Raw genomic sequence first — 21,256 nt, 5'->3', positions numbered from 1 at the left:
CCTCCAGGTCCTCCATCCTCTAAACCACATCGTTATGTAAGGAGGACCTTCACCCAGACCACCACACGGTAGTCCTCCAGGTCCTCCATCCTCTAAACCACATCGGTTAGTAAGGAGGACCTTCACACAGACCACCACATGGTAGTCCTCCAGGTCCTCCATCCTCTAAACCACATCGTTATGTAAGGAGGACCTTCACCCAGACCACCACACGGTAGTCCTCCAGGTCCTCCATCCTCTAAACCACATCGGTTAGTAAGGAGGACCTTCACCAAAACCACCACACTGTAGTCCTCCAGGTCCTCCATCCTCTAAACCACATCGTTATGTAAGGAGGACCTTCACCCAGACCACCACACGGTAGTCCTCCAGGTCCTCCATCCTCTAAACCACATCGGTTAGTAAGGAGGACCTTCACCAAAACCACCACACTGTAGTCCTCCAGGTCCTCCATCCTCTAAACCACATAGGTTAGGATGGAGGACCTTCACACAGACCACCACATGGTAGTCCTCCAGGTCCTCCATCCTCTAAACCACATCGTTATGTAAGGAGGACCTTCACCCAGACCACCACACGGTAGTCCTCCAGGTCCTCCATCCTCTAAACCACATCGGTTAGTAAGGAGGACCTTCACCAAAACCACCACACTGTAGTCCTCCAGGTCCTCCATCCTCTAAACCACATCGGTTAGTAAGGAGGACCTTCACCAAAACCACCACACGGTAGTCCTCCAGGTCCTCCATCCTCTAAACCACATCGTTATGTAAGGAGGACCTTCACCCAGACCACCACACAGGAGTCCTCCAGGTCCTTCATCCTCTAAACCACATCCGTTAGTAAGGAGGACCTTCACCCAGACCACCACATGGTAGTCCTCCAGGTCCTGTATCCTCTAAACCACATCGTTATGTAAGGAGGACCTTCACCCAGACCACCACACGGTAGTCCTCCAGGTCCTCCATCCTCTAAACCACATCGTTATGTAAGGAGGACCTTCACCCAGACCACCACATGTTAGTCCTCCAGGTCCTTCATCCTCTAAACCACATTGGTTAGTAAGAAGGACCTTCACCCAGACCACCACATGGTAGTCCTCCAGGTCCTCCATCCTCTAAACCACATCGTTATGTAAGGAGGACCTTCACCCAGACCACCACATGGTAGTCCTCCAGGTCCTTCATCCTCTAAACCACATTGGTTAGTAAGAAGGACCTTCACCCAGACCACCACATGGTAGTCCTCCAGGTCCTTCATCCTCTAAACCACATTGGTTAGTAAGAAGGACCTTCACCCAGACCACCACACAGGAGTCCTCCAGGTCCTTCATCCTCTAACCACATTGGTTAGTAAGGAGGACCTTCACCCAGACCACCACATGGTAGTCCTCCAGGTCCTCCATCCTCTAAACCACATCGTTATGTAAGGAGGACCTTCACCCAGACCTGGTCAAACAATCCGGACTTTAGGCTCCATCGTGCACCCTTAAACCCTCTGTCAAATATTCAGGCGCTTGGATTTTTTTAAGTTCATTTAAAAACTCGGTTTTCAATTTCAAGCTGAATGTAGCCTGCAGACAGCTCATCAAATGGCCAAGATAGGAGAAGTTTAAGGAACTTTTCATTTAATATTAATATTTATTGTTATTTAAAAAGCAAGTAAATGTTGATATTGTGCAGCCTGTTTCATAGAAGTCCCTGTTACATTTGGCACATGTTAATTTGACTTGGAACTGACTTTGTTTTTGTTATTTCTTTATGGGAGAAAATATTGAGATATATATCGAGTATCGCCATTCAGCTAAAAAATATCTAGAAGTTATTTTTGGTCCATATCGCCCAGCCCTAGACCAACAGCAGGGATGCACCTGAACACAAACATTAATGAATCAATCATTTTACTCATTCATCAAGTGGACAATTATAATTGCTCTGCTTTATCACAGTAAACATTTAGAAACAATTAGCATCAGATTCATAGATAATGGAAATAAACTAATTTAGCTTACTTTAGTAAGGTACCGTTTCATGATCCAGGAACAACAGTGACGAGATGTTGCATTTGTTAATCATTAATATTTACTAATAAATCACTGTGATGCTTTCAGATATAAGGTGTTCATATTTTAATTATATATATTTACATCCTTTACTGGTATTTCTCTGATCCAAGTCAGCAGATGTTATACTGCAACACTACAATTTCCCTTTTATAATAAAATACTTCATATCTATATACTTCTACAAGTACATCTACTCTCTACTGTAGTTAGGTACTTGTAGGCAAATTGATTTCCACTTTAGTTTCACTTCCTACTACTTCCTCCGTCTCCATCTCAGAGGGGAATATTATAGTGTACTTTTACTGCACTACATTCACCTGACAGCTAGGGATACTTTACTACCTAGTATTTATACACTAAACACAAGAGGTTTGTTCAAGCTGATTTATTGATCGATTTACACAACATTGACTCAAGTAAAAGTGCATTAATTTCAAACTGTACTCATTGGAGTAAAAGTACATTAAACTCCAGACTGTACTCAGCTTTAGTACTTTTACTGTGGTTCATGTACAATTACATACAACGGTCCATGCCAACAGGGCTAATGTGTTCAGGTACGTTAGCTCCGCTAGCCATTAGCTCCGCTAGCTGTTAATGGTGGGTGTTAGCTCCGCTAACCGCTAGCTGTTAGCGGTGGCTCTTAGCTCCGCTAGCTGTTAGCGGTGGCTGTTAGCTCCGCTAGCTGTTAGCGGTGGCTGTTAGCTCCGCTAGCTGTTAGCCGCGTTAGCTGTTAGCGCCACTAGCGGTAGCTCTGCTAGCCAAACACACAGCAGCACTGCTAACAGCTACCCTTCTATTGGTAATTGTAGCCCCCCTCCGACCCGGTTCGCGGTAGCAGCCTCAGGGAGGACCGAAGCTGTGTCCCGGCTGGCTGCAGAGGGAACCCGGTAAAACAACCGGCGGCCTCGGTTCACTCACGCGGACGGCGTTCATACTTCAGCAACGGGACACTTACCTCTGACTGCATCCGCCCGGCGCCAACAACACGTGCACTACGTCATCACGTCGCCTATTTGAGCCGAGCCTGGCGGGAAAGGAGGGAGGGCTGCGGCTGTCGGGAGCAGTGTTTCTGGGCGGGACCGCAGACGTTATAGAGTGGTGAAGTCCCGCCCCTCCATTTCCGGGACATGGGTCCTCAAAAGCAAAAAAATATCAATGCGATTCAATGGGTAGATACAAATTATTTTCTGGTCCCGTTTGAATTGTGCCATGGATTTCACATATGTTCTTTGTGATATTTAAAGAAAATTTTTCACGCAAAGAAGACGACAATTAAGCGCGAAGAGTTTTGATAAAGTTAGGTTTTGTGTGAGCCGCTTTGTGAACTACAGCTCCTCGCTGTTCTCGTCGCGAATGATATACGTCACCACCCGCCGAGTCCGAAGTCCGCCGAGATGGCTGTTTCTCTGCTCCACTTCACCGCTTTTTTCCAAGGGCAGAATAAAAGTATCGAAAGGGGGGAGAACCACTATAAGTCGGGTCATGTGGAGAGCCTCAACTTCGCCGATGGGGAGGGAAAAGGGCGATGACGTGACGTCACATACGCGACACAACATGTAGTCTTTATCATTGTGTTTTCTCAATGAATTTTAACTGAAGAATTGCACAATAAACGGTCAAACTCTTGACATGGAAAATTATAATTTAAGCCTATAAACAACATTTGTGTAATCCAAGGCATAACGACCGGGGGATCAGATAATAATTATTTTCCGTCCATTGAACACCATTCATTTTTTTCGCTCCGAAAGGACCCATGGCGCCGTTACTTCCTGCTTCCGCTTCGGCACTCTATAGAGTGGCGAAGTCCCGCCCCTTCCGTCAGACTCCCATTTTTCCAGTATATTTGTATTATCATTCTGTTTGTATTAACCAGACCTCACATATAATAGGCCTACTCACAGCACAATGCACGGAACTTAAGATCAAGCCATGAGATCAATGCGACCAAAATAAAAAGGCAAATCATTTCACCACAAGGTGGCCGCCGAGTGCGGACCTGAACACACGTGGTGTGGGCAAGCCGGTTGCAAAAAAACGTAAAAACTTGTTCCCGCGATGTTTTGGGTCACGTGATATGGTCGCGACCCTGTGACGTCTTTGCAGTCGGCTGCTAAGTCGGACACAATTCTAGCCATCATGCATCGCTTTCAACCCACAATGCATCATGTTCAGTGTTGGGCAAGTTACTTCAAAAGCGTAATGCACTATTTATTACTTGTTACTGTCATTTCAAAGTAATTAGTTACATTACAATATTACTGTCTTTGAATTGTAAGGCATTACACTACTTTTACATTACTTTTGCATTACTTTTCGCCAAAATAAAACGAAATATGGATTTTTTGTTCTCAATAGATCTTCTTGTGTTCAATGCAGCTCATTACACAGAGATGTGATGTTTTTCGCTTCAAAATAAAAGAACGAAGAACGGAAAATGACTCGTATCCCGTTATTCGTTTAAAAAGCGGAAAACGAGAAACAGAAAACGACTCGTTAACTGATGTTAGATATTGTGTTCATGAATGGGATTCGGGGATGAAATAACAGTGACATTTTTCATTCCAGATTTGCCGTTCGTCTTTTTTAATGACCTTGAAGGCGCCGTATGCTGCGAAATTACCTGAAAGCCTACCTGAGACATTTAGGGGAGCTCTAAAACACTGTTCATAAACGCTCTGACAGCGTCTGACGCTCGCGTTTTGAAGTAAACCTACTGTTTTAAACTCGCACCAAAAGCGTTATGACGCGGACATAAAAGCGGTTCAAAACCGACGGGGAGAATCGGAGCCCCCGCCTTCGCCGCCGCCCCTCAGCTGTTGATCCTCGGTGTGACTGCCGGGGTCGGCTGCGCTCTGACCGACCGGGAGCCGCTCCGTGAGTCGGTGTCCAGCTCATGGAGCCTGCTAACAACAGCGCTTAATTAACATAGTGTAGAGTCACACGGACCGGCTTTCACACTTTTGGCGAATTTGTATAAAAACAACACACCAATTGATTTCAGGTTTAAAATGCATTGTAACGCGCGTTACTGAGATTTGTACCGAGTAAAATATTACCAGTTTTTTTTTTGTAATGCCTTACATTACCGCGTTACAGCAAAACGTAATGCATTACAGTAATGCATTACTTTTGTAACGCGTTACTCCCAACACTGATCACGTTAGGTAGCGTGCTACAGGCGGCTACATCAAGTCCAATTCCCCTATTATCACCTCATCATCTTCATCATTATCTTCTTCTTCATCCCTGAGTGTTGCTAATAAATCAAACAGACGTACAAGAAGAATAACACAGTTTTATTAAAATTTAATTTGGCTACATTTAATCGAGCATGGTAATTTCCAAGAGAAATTAAAAATTCAATAATAATACTTCAGACATATCAGGAATTCCTTCATCATCATCATCATCATCAGTCCTTCGTCACCTCCTCAGTGGGATGAATAAAGTGGATTTCATTTAACTCTCAAAAATACAGTGTTTCACAATAATCATCGTATCAAAAGTTCCCCAAATTTAGAATTTCCAGTAGTTTCAAGGAAATCAAACAAAAGACAAAACAATTGAGATTTTCCAAATAGCATAAACGCTTTCTATTCATATTTTTGCTCCAATAATCAATGAACAATTTTTACTAAAATATATCTATTTGTGAGGAACTCTATAATACTGTACACTACAGTATGAAATAAATACAATTAGGAAATATAAAATGAGTCACATAAATAAAATGGTCAATTCTCGAATAAAAAAAAGAAATTTATGTTGGAAAATTTAACAAAAACTAAAAAAGTAATACTGACAAAGAAATACTGTCATGGAACCAAAAAGTAGAGAAAATTGCACAAACATGTGTAAACTAGGAAACTGCGCTCTAAGTCTAGGAACACTGAGGATGAAGCATGAGAGCATGAGAACACGAGAACACGTAAGAACATGAGAACACGTGAGAACATGAGAACATGAGAACACGTGAGAACATGAGAACATGAGAACACGTGAACACGTGAGAACATGAGAACACGTGAGAACATGAGAACACGTGAACACGTGAGAACATGAGAACACGTGAGAACATGAGAACATGAGAACACGTGAGAACATGAGAACACGTGAGAACATGAGAACACGTGAACACGTGAGAACATGAGAACACGTGAGAACATGAGAACATGAGAACACGTGAACACGTGAGAACAGGAGAACATGAGAACACGTGAGAACATGAGAACATGAGAACACGTGAACACGTGAGAACATGAGAACACGTGAGAACATGAGAACATGAGAACACGTGAGAACATGAGAACATGAGAACACGTGAACACGTGAGAACATGAGAACACGTGAGAACATGAGAACATGAGAACACGTGAGAACATGAGAACACGTGAGAACATGAGAACATGAGAACACGTGAGAACATGAGAACATGAGAACATGAGAACACGTGAGAACATGAGAACACGTGAGAACATGAGAACATGAGAACACGTGAGAACATGAGAACACGTGAGAACATGAGAACACGTGAGAACATGAGAACATGAGAACACGTGAGAACATGAGAACATGAGAACACGTGAGAACATGAGAACACGTGAGAACATGAGAACATGAGAACACGTGAGAACATGAGAACACGTGAGAACATGAGAACATGAGAACACGTGAGAACATGAGAACACGTGAGAACATGAGAACATGAGAACACGTGAGAACATGAGAACATGAGAACACGTGAGAGAGGACTATAGGGATGGCACTTTGCAGAAACACAGGTCAACAGGTTTGCATATAAGGCTTTCTCTGGAGAAAAATTCAACACACAAAAAAGGCTCTGTCCTTTTTTAGTTCATCTTTTAAAACGGAGCCCTTTCATATTAAACTCCTTCCTCCCCTTTTTAAGACTCACATCGCCATTTTATTTTGAAAATCACACAGGTTTAAATGTTCCTTCACATAAAGAAAACAAAAAGATCAGGAGGCCCAAAACTGTGTGGTTAGTTGGCAAAAGTAATAAAAGTCACAGTCAAAGACACAGAAACACGACGACAACACGACAGGAAGTGACCGAGTGTTCGAGCCTTTTTTCCCTCTTTTTATTAAATTCTTTTTTTATTTTATTTTGTAGTGATTCGAGGAGTTGAGTGCAATTTCCTGCCGTGGGGTTCGGAACACAACGAGACGCAGGAAGTTAAGAACATGGTAGCACCACACAGCTTCTAGGCCTTTATAATACTGTACATTAAAAACAGCTTCACTAGAATCACACTCATTATTACTTCTTCTTTTATCTTCTTTTTTATTTTTTGCATAATGTGGATTTTTGAACAATCCCACCCAGCTTCATGACGTGGATGTCGGCGGTCATTGCATTGCATCTTGGGTAGAGGGCTGTACAGAGATGATCTGAGGAGCTGCATCAGTGCTATTAATATTCATAATGAGTCATATTTTACACATTGTAAACACTGAACAGATGTTTATATCTTTATAGGAATCCTTTGAATTATCAGGTTCTACCTGCAGAACTCTAAACTTCTCTGATTTTAAGAATTAAATTCAGAAAACGTTGCATCACGTTTTAAAATCAAACAAGTTCAAACAGACGAGGCTCAGCTTGGCTGGCGTTTGTCCAAGCAACCTTCGTGACGTGGAAACGCCCCGTCGTGATGTCATAAACGTTTCTCGGAACGCCACCAGTCATTTCTGTACAGTCCTTTCAAAATAAAAGCATGTTATTCGTGAAACAGGAGAGACGGAAGCCAAAGTGACATGTTCCAAAGCTTGTTTCCTCTCGATCGGACCGACCCCGGTCCTCCTGGTCTGACCCCAATTCTCCTGGTCCAGCCCCGATCAGTCCGACCCCAATCCTCCTGATCAGTCCTCCTGGTCCAACCCCGATCCTCCTGGTCCAACCCCGATCCTCCTGGTCCGACCCCGATCGGTCCGGCCCCAATCCTCCTGATCCGACCCTGATCAGTCCTGCTGGTCCGACCCCGATCCTCCTGGTCCGACCCAATCGGTCTGACCCTGATCAGTCCTCCTGGTCCGACCTGCTGTCTGTCTTCCCTTCTCGTGAACTGTCGTCCATCAGCTGCGTTGTGTCTTTGCCCTTGTCGTCCCTCGCAGAGTCTCTTTCCTCCTTCTCCTCCTCCTCTTCCTCCTCTCCTTCCCTGAAACGTGCCTCGTGTCCGTCTGTCACCTCCTCGTACGTCTTGCCGTCCCTCTCCTCCCGCCCTCCTCCCTCGCTGCCATCCCTCAGGATGGTACCGCCACCGCCGCTGCCCTCCTGCTGGTCCTCGGGGTCCGAATACCCGAGGGGCCCCAGGCCCTGCAGGTAGGCCCTCCTCATGAGCAGCTCGGTGGGCTCCAGGCCCCCGCCGCCCCCCTTGTCCCGGGCCTCCCTCTCAGCCGCCTCGCGCTCCTCCGCCTCCCTCTTGCAGTAGGAGTAGCGGTGGTTCATGTGCTGCGAGTAGGAGCCCGAGTGGGAGAAGCGCTTGCCACACTTGTCACACTGGTAGGGTTTCTCCCCGGAGTGCAGGCGCGAGTGCTCGATCAGATGGTGCTTGTGTTTGAAGGCCTTCTTGCAGATCTGACACTGGTGAGGACGCTTCCCTGCAGACACATAACCACAGAAGAAGAGTGAGCATGCGGCCACACCGACCAATGACAACACAGCACAGCTTCAGGGACAGACACCAGGAAGTGACATCAGACTGAGCAGGACCGACGCCACAATCAGACGTTACAAACACATCGGCTGCTTTTCAATTCACAAAGAAACCATGCAGACATGACTCAAATTACTTTTATAACTTTTTTTAAATTTCTGATATATATATATATATATATATGTATATATACATATATATATATATACATATATATATATATGTATATATATATATACACATTTGTATTTAAATATATAGGACTTTTTTCAGGCATCAAATAAGCCAACAGATGATGAATAATTATCAGAACATTGTAAGACAAGACAAAATGGAGACAAACATTTGCAACATCAGTGTGCGATATGTACAAATCATTAAAGTTTCCTGTCAGTTATAATTCTGAAGTAAAAGTAAAAAGTCATGTGAATGTTTTTCTAAATGTATGAAACAATTAAAAAATGGAAATCAAATAGCATAAACGCTCACTATTGATACTTATGTTCCAATAATCAATGAATAATTTTTAATAAAATATATCTTTGTGAAGAACTCTAATAATGTACACTACAGTATGAAATAAATACAATTAGGAAATATTAGGAGTCACATAAATAAAATGGTCATTTCTCAACTAAAAAAAAGAAATTTATGTTGGAAAATTTAACAAAAACACCAAACAAAAAGTCATGGAATAAAAGATAAAGAAAATCTTAATAATATTGACGGATGAAGAACAGTATATATATATATATATATATATATATATATATATATATATATATATATGCTAATGCTAAAGATTAAAAAATGAATGTCCCGTTCTGCATCAATATCTCATCTCAGAACGGGACATTCATTTCTTCTTGTTTTTATGTAGACGTGAATCTTTAGCAGAGACATTTATTATTCATATAAAAATGAGACGACATTCTGACTCAAACTGATGAAAAATATATTCTAATTTCAAAATTTCTCCATGTTTATGAGTCGTGGTGATGCGTTAAAATAAAATGAATATTCTCTTAGGAAATATTAAAAACCAGCAGCAACATATATTTCATGATGTTAATATTTATGAATCAACTTTTCAACAAAACATCCATCCATCCATTTTCTACCGCTTATCCTGTATTCAGGGTTGCGGGGGGGCTGGAGCCGATCCCAGGCAGAAGGCAGGGTTCACCTGGCCAGTCTATCACAGGGCTGACATGTAGAGACAAACAACCATTCACGCTCACATTGCCTATTCCCATCCTGCATGTGTTTGGACTGTGGGAGGAAGCCGGAGAACCCGGAGAGAACCCACGCTCACACGGGAATCGGGAGTTGAACCCGGGACCCTCTCACTGTGAGTGCTACCCACTACACCACCGTGCAGCCCTCAGCCTATATATATATATATATATATATATATATATATATATATATATATATATATAATTATTTTGTGATGTACAGTGTGATGTCATCAGCAAAGAACGGCGTGTTTCTGCTATGTTTCTACGGGACAAACCAGATCCTTCCCGCTGAACCTTTAAACCTGCAGAACCGTCTCCAGACTAAACTGGTCCCGTCTCCATATTAAGACTCCTGGCGGCGCTCTGTGCCCGCCTGTTGCCGCGGCAACGCCAGATGAGATGCCTGAGACGCCACGAGGCAACGACAACCCGCAGTGACATCAGAGCACCGGATTTAAACACACACACACGCACACACACACATGCACACACACACGCAACACACATGCAGGCAGATCGTAGCCACAAATAGACCTGGAATGCTTGTAATATCCCCCATCGCTGGCATAGTTCACCATAACCCACACAGACACACACACACACACACACACACACACACACACACAGGGCAGCAAAAATAACGAGGCAGTGGATTCTTGCTCTGCCTGACAGGGGGGGGGCAGGTGATGCAACAGCATGTAAGAGGTGAAGGTGGAGTGACGGGACTCAGGTGGAGGTTCAGACTCACTGAGTTTGTTTGAGAACACATTTTATCAGAGTTCAGGTTCAGGCCAGCAACGTGGACACGGAGCAATGTGGACACTGGGCAACGTGGACACGGAGCAACGTGGACACTGGGCAACGTGGACACTGGGCAACGTGGACACTGGGCAACGTGGACACGGAGCAACGTGGACACGGGGCAACGTGGACACTGGGCAACGTGGACACGGAGCAACGTGGACACGGGGCAACGTGGACACTGGGCAACGTGGACACGGAGCAACGTGGACACTGGGCAACGTGGACACGGAGCAACGTGGACACTGGGCAACGTGGACACGGAGCAACGTGGACACGGGGCAACGTGGACACTGGGCAACGTGGACACGGAGCAACGTGGACACGGAGCAACGTGGACACTGGGCAACGTGGACACGGAGCAACGTGGACACGGGGCAACGTGGACACTGGGCAACGTGGACACGGGGCAACGTGGACACGGAGCAACGTGGACACGGGGCAACGTGAACATTGGGACGAAGGCAGGGTTCACCAGTCCATCACAGGGCTATATTTAAATATAGTATATATATATATATACACATTTACATTTACATTTAGGTCATTTAGCTTTTGTCCAAAGCGACTTACAATAAGTACATTTGTCAAAAGAAGGAAACAAAGAAACCACAACGAATCATTGCCGATAAAGTAAGAGCTAAAAATAGAACAAGTGTTAGGTCCTCATCTGAGTAAAGTAGTACCTTAAGAGTGACAGTGCTACGATCAGAGTGCTATAGGTAAGCTTTTTTTTTTTTTTGGGGGGGGTACACACACACACACACACTTTAACACTGGGATAAAGGGTTGAATAGTTCACCTGTGGGATGTTTACTGGTTTGTTTTCCAGCACAAATATGTAAAAATGGACCATCTCTCTGCTGTAATTAATATTTCCTTTTGATCTTCACATCTCACACACACATCTCACACATCTCACACACACACACACACACACACACACGCCGAAACAAACACACATGTACAAACAGCATCTCATGCAAACATGCACACCTCCCCCTCCTCCTCCACCGTATGAATGAGATGCTTATATCTGGGGCGCTGAATGTTTGAGTAATCCTCTGCATATTAAACGCCCCCCCCCCCCCCCCCCCCGCTGAAAAGAAAGAAACATGTTAACGGTTCACAGAGAACAAACAGAAGAAGTAACAAACGGCAGACAAAAAGGAAAAAAGCTACAAGTTGGATTTCTAAGTGACCAAATCAGATGAAAGCTCGTAGATCAGAGAATGGGGGGGGGGGGGGGGGGGGGCACAAAGCAACGGGGGTAAAAGAAGAAGTGTCCAAATGTTATATATACCTGTGTGCTCATATTTGTGTCTTAGGAGGGAACTGGTCTTCTGGAATGTTTTGTCGCACAAGTCACACGCGTACATACCACTTTCAGTCTTCTTCATCTTCTTCCTGGACAGCAGCGACTCGCTGTCTGTCAGGTCCTCCAGGCCAGACAGATAGTCCGCCGTCCCGTCCAGCAGGTCCCCCTGAGACACAAGGACAGACCGGTTCAACACAGCTCATAATCCCACACCTGTTGAGAGACACCTTCTGGTCCGACCCCCCCACCGCCCCCATGATCCCAAGTCTGGACAGAGCTTAAAGGCCCAACCTGGGTAAGTCCTCTTCATCCAGGGGACTCTTAAAAACGGGGGGCCATATGGGACCTCTCGCATGTGTTGACAGATAAAGACAGAACCAGGTGAACAGGAGGACCCCGTTCAGCAGGAGACCGACAGGTGGACCCGATCTACACCAACGGTCAATAAACCGAGGTCTCTTTAGTAGCATTCTCTATTTGGAGCTGCTGATTGGCTCCTTCTTAGTTCTCCTGATGCTACTTCTGCTAACACGCTAAAGTTGCTAAGGTTGATAAAACTGATCTGAAATTAGCTGCAGAGACCAGAGTTCAGGATGATGTCATCAGTTTTGTCAATCTGTTTATCAGCCGCATCTTCAACAGCGGCGTTCTACAAAAATTAAGGTCACATTTATTTTACATTCCTATTCTGACGTCCTACAAAACAACAAGACATTTTATTTCTGAAGATTTCATCTGTTTCAACTTGTTTCCGTACGGTGACAGTTTTCATAAACCTAACCTAACCTAATGTGGTGAGATGGTCTTGCTTGTGGTATCTTATTGACCACCATGGCCTAGAGTAAAACCAGACAGGTTTAAGATAAGGACAGCTGGATAAATGCAAGTGATTTAGGTTTCAGGACTACATGGTCTAGATTGTTAACTGGTTTTACCTGGAAACCAGGTTTCCGTTGGTACTTTCTCCTCTGCTGCATTTCAGCAAATGTGGCTGCCTCGGTGGCGTAGGTATAGGCCATGTGGGGCAGGAAGCTCATGTGATCGAGGCCTGGGTAGTGCCTCAGGCCTGGGATGGTGGCCTGGGCAGGAGACATGAAGGTGGGTGGAGGAAATGCTCCGTGAGGTGGTAGAGAAGTGTAGACGGGACCAGCAAAGGGATTAATCCCAAAGATGGGACTGGTGCTTTTCTCCATGGAGTTCCCTCCACCATCAGAACTAAGGACTTCCTTCTTGATGTTGACCAGATCTAGGGGCCTGGACACCAGATCTCGTCCTAGCGCCTCGCCATTGGGCTCAATGATGAAACCGTTGCGCCTGGGGAGCTTCATGAGCCTCTGGGCCATGTGTTTGGGCAGCGACAGATCCAGTGGTATATCCCCATGGGCATCCTCAGAAGCTAGGCTGTTTGGAGTGTAAGAGCTACTCTGAGAATTTTTGGAGGAAGTTGAAGAAAGGTTGAGGGGTGAAGGCGTGTTGCTCCTCAAGTGGTCCAAGGGGTCTAGTGGTTTGTCCCCTGTTGTTTGCCTGTTGGCTGTAAACTGGTTGACCTTTGTGAGTCTGTGGGAGGCATCACCATTAGTGAAGCCTCCCTGTAAATCTATGGTAGGAAGGGACATTGCTGACTGGCTAAAGCTGTGGTTGACGTCTGGTCCACCGCGGTCAGGAGGCGGCGACTTTTTCCTCAGAATACCTCCATGGTGGTTTTGGTTCTTCCACTGGGCGAACCACTGCTTGACAAACTCTTGAGGAAGGCCTACAGCAGTTGAAATCTTGAGCAGTTCCTCTGAGTTGGGCTCAGTGTTCATGGCAAAGTACGCCTTGAGCACCGACACGTGGTCCTTGAAAGGGTTAATGGGGCTGGTCGCCCGATCGTTGCAGGACAGCTCGGAGGGTAATGCTGCCCTGCGTCCAACAGGACTGCTGTTGGACGGTTGCAGGACTGCTTTGATCTCCTCGTTCATTTTACACAGGTAGCGCTCGTGTTGGTGCAGCGGGATGGGCCCGGGGAAGGTCTCCTTGCAGTACTGGCAGGAGAACGCCAGGAAATGGTTATGGCCATTGTGAGGTTTCTCCTCTCCACCAAGATCAGCTGTGTGGTTTGGCTTCTCCTTCTTGATGTCCACTTGCCTCTTGGAGTCATCTATCAGACTCTTGGCCTCATTGACCTTCTCCAGTGTGTAGTCGATGATGCTCTTTGTGGGGCTGCCTTGGCTCACCACCTGGAAACTGGCCTGGGACAGCCTCTGTTCCTCCATCTGGGCTCCTAGCTCCTTCATGTAGGCCCTGAGCTTGGAAATCTCTTCTGGGTTCCCATCCATCTTCTGCCTGCACACTGTATTGTCCACAATCTGAAGCACCTTCTGCACCTCATTTAGGTTGTTCCCTAAAGACCCTGAGAAGCCCAGCAGGGGGAGGTCTAGCCCCATGCCTCCCAGATGTTGAAGGGGACTTGGGGAGGCCCCTGGTCCCCCAAACCCGTGCTGAGAGGACATCAGTAGCCGATACTCGTTGAAGTCCATCGGCTCGGCTTTGATGTCGAGCTGACCCTGCTGGTCTGGGGGGCCGAGTGGGCGCCCGTTTTCCAGTTTGTGGCGGAGCTGTGCGAGGGCGGGGCTTCCAGGTGATGAGGTCGTGGAGTTGGGTGAGGACCCGGGCTTGTTTCCATTGCGTACTCGTCCGTTGACAGTGATGAGGCCGATGCATTTCTTGCTGCTGATGTGGGAGCTGTAGGATCCAGAGTGGGAGAATCGCTTCTTACAGTTGGAGCACTCGTATGGCTTCTCACCTGCAACACAAATATCTTTCAGTTTCAAATAATTACAGTTGGATCTTGTAGTTCAGTCTATGGGGACTCGGCTTGCAACCAGAGTACAGGGTGTGGACTGGTATCTAGAGAGGTGCCAGTTTGCCTCCAGGGCACCGCTGGGAGCCCTTGAGCAAGGCATGGAACTCCAAAACCCGGGAGCTTCCCACTGCTCCTGATACACTCTTTACTTTGTATTTGATTCTGCAGGTGTTTTTGTTGCTTTTGACAATTTGAACTTATTTTGGACCATCTGAACTTTGATGTCAGATCTGAAGTCAGGTTAGAATTTGATGATTCAGCTCGTTTTTTCCCCATAATAATTATTTGACACATTTGGTCGACTATGTAATAAAAACCTAGTGGGTCAATACATATTTTTCTTTTCTTGTCAAATCTGGCAACACAACCAGTATTTTATCAGCAGGATCACAGTGAGTACTAGAAGAAGGACTTGACATAAGTGTGTAATGTGAATCATTCGTGGCTCAGTGTTTGAGCTGTTAAAGGCGAAAGATCAATTCAGTCATGGTTCATTCTGTCGCGTCAATCTTTAATGTATGAAACAGGTGATGAGTCAGCGAGCCGAGTATCATTCAATTGGCCGACGACTCACCACTGTGAATGCGAAGGTGCTCCTTCAGGTGATGTTTGTACTTGAAGGCTTTTCCACACTCGACGCATTTAAACTTGCGGTTTCCAGCAGCGTCGTTGAGCAGTGGTGGCTGCAGACAGAAAACAAAGAGAAGAGTTATCATGTGATGGAGGACGAGTGGGAGTCAGCAAGCAGATTACAGTGGAACGGCAGCTGACGGGGAAATGTAATAGTATTTAGTGAAGCAGATCTGATAGCGAAGAAAGATCCTCAAAGTCGTCTTATCTGCAGCACATTCTGAGAAACCGTGTGGGCCGGCTGCTCAGAGGTAACCGTTTCTCAGTTTCACCACATTTGAAATGCAAATAAAGAGATAAACAAACAGACCCACGGGAGATGACACCCCCCCCCCCCCCCCCCCCCCGTCAGACTGTAGTGGATGTAAAGAGTCGATGTGAGAGAGAGAGAGACACATAGAGAGAGAGAGAGAGAGAGAGAGAGAGAGACAGAGAGAATCATTTCTGTTGATTTCACTGGGAAATAAGCTTCACAACGTCGCTGCTCTGTAGTTCATTTATAACATTTTATATCAAATATTAAACTTTAAACAGAATCTGTTACAAAATCAGAAACAAAAAGATTTGTTTCATTATTATGGATTTAATAAAACACAGTAATTACTAATACTTATACCTGCACTACACATTTTATACTAGTAGGTATACCTGCACTACACATTTTATACTAATACTTATACTTGAACTACATATTTTATACTAATACTTATACCTGAACTACATATTTTATTCTTGTACTTGTACCTGCACTTAATATGTTATTCTTATACTTATACCTGAACTACATATTTTATACTAATATTTATACCTGAACTATATACTTCATTCTAAAACTTACAACTGAACTTACACCTACTACTTCATTGTAATACTTGCTGCCCATGCCCACAGTGTTTATTCTAATTAATGATGTACTTGTACACGTATGTACTGTGTACAACCAACAGCTGGATTGTGAATGTTTGTGATTGTGATGTCATGAGTGATGTCGTAGTGAGAACCCGTCTCTCTTTAACAGGAAGGACACAAATAAACAAGCACTTCAAGTCATTAGAGGATTATGATGATTTAAAGACCATCTGGTCCCGGTTGGAGGGGGGTCAGGTATGAAGGCTGGGAGCCGCGGTCGCGGTTTAACTGAGGAAATCTCATTATGATCAGTGGACTTGGTAAATTGAATGATTCGGTGGTGAGCTGGTGACTTTGACGGGAGTTTAGGATCATGGGGCGTTCGGGCGTGTGCAGGAAGTCATTCACTGCAGCGTTTCATTAGATTACTGTCTAACACCCTGAACTGTGTTTACATGCTGCACTAAAGATATTTACAGGTCTGAGACCTGAACCGGGCTTTATATAATCTCATCTGCTCCAGATTCAGGTCCAGCAACAGCTGAGATCCAAAGTCAGACGGCCTGAATAAATCCATGTCACTGGACCGACTGGGAGAACTGGGAAGGACTGGGAGGACTGGGAGGGACCTTTAGGGGTATCTCCATTCAAATGACATAAAACATGAGTTTGTGAGTCTGTTGGACATAAAGACATTGAGCTGAGATTTAAGAGTCTCCAGCTCTGAAGCTGAACATGTGAAGACACGATGGCTGATGGGAAACGTGGTTCACGCACCAGCGTTGAGAGAGATGTTAAGTATTGTCTCTGTTAATCCTTTAGTCTATAGAAGGAAGTGAATAAGTATATATAATTATAAGAATCTGAGATAATGTATTCTAATGTCTCGTTTCAACGTCAATGACAAAGGAAAGTCATTATGCACCCGAGGAGCTAAAACCACCAAATGGTTGGATGAGATTGAATCCATTACCAAACTAGTGACTGAATATTTATCTATCAATCCACTAATCAATTAGATCAACCTATGGTCTCACACTGGAATCAATCCTTAAATGTCTGACTAAACAAAAATGATCCGTGGAGTTCCCCAAGGCTCCATCGTGTTCTGTTAATTGAGAAAATTGTATATTTGAGATGTTTATTCTTTTAATAATCTATCACGTCTCGTCTTTTCATGTCTTATGTAAATCACAAATAAATAAAGTCAACGCCTCTGAAGACACCTGACTGCTTTCTGTGCCATCACATGGCGGTTCTGTGTGTTACCTGGTCTCTGGCGGGTTTGTGCGTGGTCATGTGACGCTCCAGCTGTGTGCGGTGGGCGAAGGCGTCGGCACACAGCGGGCAGCTGAAGTTCTCCTCGTTCTTCTCGTGGCGGTACTTGATGTGTTCCTTCAGAGACGTCAGGCGCTTGTAGCCGCGGTCGCAGTATGGACACGTGAGCAGCTGGGCAAAGTCGTCGGGTGAGCCGGAAAGCAGGTCTGAGACGGACAAAGGTCAGGGAATGAAGCTGATGCCAAACACAAACATGTAGTTCATGAGGTTGTTCAGTATTCGGTCATTGTAGTTCGAGGTGTTGGCCTCGCCTCACCCTGCTCGCTCTCATCCTGACCGCTGGCTTCAGGCGTCCCCAGTCGTGTCACCTCTTCTGGGGCTTCTGGGTAAATGATGGCGGTGTCGCTGCGCTGTAGGTACTCGGCGATGGTTGCCGGGTGACCGTCTCCCTCATCCAGTTTACGTTTCAGGAAGTACTCGTCCAGCTCAGAGACGCCGTCCAGCCGCTTGACTGGAGACAGGAAACAAACAGACGATTCTAAAACTCCATCATCTGCATAGAAACGTAGGTTCTGAGTGAAACAGTGACTTCATACGTATCTACTGTCCTACGCTCTCTTTTAGATACCTCTGTTCCTCAAGTCAGTTCAAAATATATCAACCATTCATAAACAATCATTTAACTGAGTATAAAGTATTGTTCATACCAAGTCAAACAAGAAACTTGAATTAAACTTTCATAGAGTGAAAGTGAAAGTGAGGCCTCTGATGTCTAAAAGATGGAGGCCTGAAACAGAAAGTAAAATTCACCAGATACGTCAGAATTCAACATTATTTGATAAGCCAAGAAAATACTGTATGAAGAAGAAATTATGAAGGAAAATTATGACACACTTAGTCAGAATTATCAAGTCATTTTGAAATATTCTCAAAAACAACTTCAGAATTATGATAATAATGTTGCTATTTAAATTATTTTTACATATTATCTCATAATTGAAACTTCATGAATTCTATTTTGTCATAAAAAATTCCAAAAATGTCTATTTTAAAAAAAAGTTTCCGTACTTCCTTAGATATGAATCAACAAAATGTCAACGCTTCCTTGGAGGTTGACACAGACAATGACGCACAAACATCCTGTGTTTGTTTATGTGTATTATATGTACATGTATAAATATTTATACATGTTGTTGTTGTTGTTGTTATTGTCACCTGTACTGTTCGCGTGCAGAGTCACCTCCGGACTGACGGCTTCATATTCGTCCTCCTTCTGGTCGTCTGTTCAATAAAATCACAGAAAACAGAAACATTTAGTCTTCTGCTCCGCCCTTAAAATTATTGTAAAATATGTTACATACGTATATAAATATACATCACCTAATAAAAGATGAACAATTATCCAATTAAATTAAATAGAAATGTTCACTATAAGATGAAAAAATAGATTTTATAAATGTATATTTTATATATGTATATTATATATATATATATATATATATATATATGTATTTAATAGAAACATATTTATTATTATAATAATGATATTATTATTATTATTATTCTAATAAGTATCATATATAATAATAATTATTACTAATTACTAATACTAATCCCATTGGTCCTCAAGCTGAAGAAATTAAGCGTATATTCTAATATCACCATAGACATGATGAAAGCGAGTGGAGGAGGTGTAAACCAGCAGACCAGTAACCATGCTGGGAACACTGGGACTCGTCTTAGTCTCTGTGGACTCGACTCTTCTTCTTCTTCTCTTGTTGTTTTTCTAAAATGGCGACTCTTTGTCTATTTTCTGTCCTCAGAGACAAGATGGAGGAATAACGAGCTCCTCACTTCTCGGTGATCTTGTCATCACCGTGATGTCATCAGTCTACAAACACTGGCCTGGACTCAGATCCCCCTCCCAGATGTAAAACCTGGTCTGAGGACTTACCGGCACCGTTCAGGTGTCTGTCGTCGTCTCCCAGTCTCCAGCGCTGATGGTGTCTCTGTAGTCCCTCTGAGTCCTCCTGGTCCCGGTAGGACAACAGGGCATGGGCAACCCGGGGTGACGCCTCCAGAGAGGGGACCCCGGCAGGACTGCCCACCTCCTCATCCTCGCCTCCTCCTGATCCCGACCCACCTCCTGGTCCTCCTCCTCCGTTAGAGAAGCCGTTCTCCTCCGAGACCAGAGTCCGGTCGTCCTCGTCGGTTTCCGAACCCGTCTCCACCAGGTTCTCATAGTTCAACACTGAAACACAGCAGAGACAAGAACACCTGTTAGACCAGGACCAGGACCAGGAGGAGGAGTCACATTCCTATTCTGGACTCTTTCAGACTATCAGGGGACTGAAGTAAATATTCCAACATAAACCTGGTTCACATGGGGGACATGGACAAGTACACCTTCTGTGTTTCATTTGACAGTTCACAACTGGTTAGCATAGCATAGCTTAGCATAAAGCCTGGGGCCAGGGGGAAACAGGAAGTCAACTTCTGCAGCAACATGTGACTCTTCACAGAAACACTTCAAGTAAATGTTCTCAAACCAAAATGTTAAAGTACAACGACTGAAAGTTTTACTGCAGTAGAAGTACACATCGTCAGCAAACTGTCGAATTTACTACAAAATGTACTTCAAAGTAGTTTATGTTTCTGCTGGAGGTTTAACTGGTCAGCTGTCAGCTGGAGGGGGGATGACATCATGGGAACCGGCGAGGAGGCCCCAAGGAAAAGGGAACATTTCAGCCTCATTTTCACGTCGGCGTTTCCTAATAAAGCTGTAAGAAGAGGCGTCGGCCAGCTCGGCTGCTCCTCCGGGGATCTGCTGAACGTTTACGTGGCAACGTTCAGGTTCCCAGGAGGACCAATGAGATGCCAGGAGGACCAATGAGACGCCAGAGGACCAATGAGACGGTCCGGGGAGATTAAGTCTGAGAATATCTGCTAATAATATGATCTTTGTCTGCGGCGCTCGCCTCCCGGACAACTGCACAACAGGTGCAAATTAAAAAGGGGAGCTACGGTGGGCCAGGCCGAAATCTGCTGACCTGGGCTGAATACCAAGAGGGGGAGTTGGGGGGGGGTTGGTGGCGTGGGACAGACCGGCTTTAATAAGAGGTGTGACCAGCAGGATTTAGAGCGGGTAATACCGAGCAAAGAAAGAGCTGAAAAGTGAGATGTGAACACTCGTTGTGTGGTCGAACGTGTAGGATACCCCACCCCCACCACCACCATTGTGCTGGTTGCCTTTTAGCTGCAGGAATGTGACCTGAAGAAGAAGCAGCGTTCACCCTCCACCACTTTAAATAGTCCCCAAACACCAACGTTGTTTAGAATACTGAACTAAAGGTGGACTGTTGAGACCAAAGAGGAAGAAACAGGAATGAATCCACCTTAAATCTTCAGTGTAAAGCAGCAGGTCGCTGTGTGTGTGTGTGTGTGTGTGTCTGTCTGTGTTGTGATTGTTCGGTCAGCTGGTCGGTGGGTGACCTCGCTAACAAAAGCCATTCACCATGCTGTTTGCCCGCCGGGTCACATGACTGTCAG

General features: G+C 44.8%; 2 protein-coding genes across 4 annotated transcripts in view; both read right to left on the bottom strand.

Annotated features, from left to right (window-relative positions):
- The window catches only part of gtdc1 (glycosyltransferase-like domain containing 1), a 28,121-nt gene extending 24,264 nt beyond the window's left edge, over window positions 1–3,857 (bottom strand). Inside the window, exon 1 of the mRNA XM_084022766.1 lies at window positions 3,021–3,857. Within this exon, the coding sequence (XP_083878892.1) occupies window positions 3,021–3,032 (12 nt within the window). The 5' untranslated portion in view covers window positions 3,033–3,857. The remainder of the gene's footprint in view (window positions 1–3,020) is intronic.
- A 2,748-nt stretch (window positions 3,858–6,605) lies between these two features.
- Window positions 6,606–21,256, bottom strand: part of zeb2a (zinc finger E-box binding homeobox 2a) — a 40,022-nt gene continuing 25,371 nt past the window's right edge. For 2 of the 3 annotated variants that reach the window (XM_084022749.1, XM_084022748.1), the window contains 8 exons: window positions 19,662–19,958; window positions 18,923–18,988; window positions 18,024–18,218; window positions 17,699–17,913; window positions 15,525–15,633; window positions 13,041–14,890; window positions 12,091–12,271; window positions 6,606–8,689 (listed from right to left, as the gene is read on the bottom strand). In XM_084022749.1, the coding sequence (XP_083878875.1) occupies window positions 8,109–8,689; window positions 12,091–12,271; window positions 13,041–14,890; window positions 15,525–15,633; window positions 17,699–17,913; window positions 18,024–18,218; window positions 18,923–18,988; window positions 19,662–19,958 (3,494 nt within the window). In that variant the 3' untranslated portion in view covers window positions 6,606–8,108. The remainder of the gene's footprint in view (window positions 8,690–12,090; window positions 12,272–13,040; window positions 14,891–15,524; window positions 15,634–17,698; window positions 17,914–18,023; window positions 18,219–18,922; window positions 18,989–19,661; window positions 19,959–21,256) is intronic. The other variant, XM_084022750.1, reaches the window with a different exon arrangement.

Source organism: Eutrigla gurnardus, assembly GCF_963514095.1.
Source record: "Eutrigla gurnardus genome assembly, chromosome: 12".
Taxonomy (NCBI): Eukaryota; Metazoa; Chordata; class Actinopteri; order Perciformes; family Triglidae; genus Eutrigla; species Eutrigla gurnardus.
Note: the sequence above shows the minus strand (reverse complement) of the source record. Positions and strands in the feature narration are given on the sequence as shown.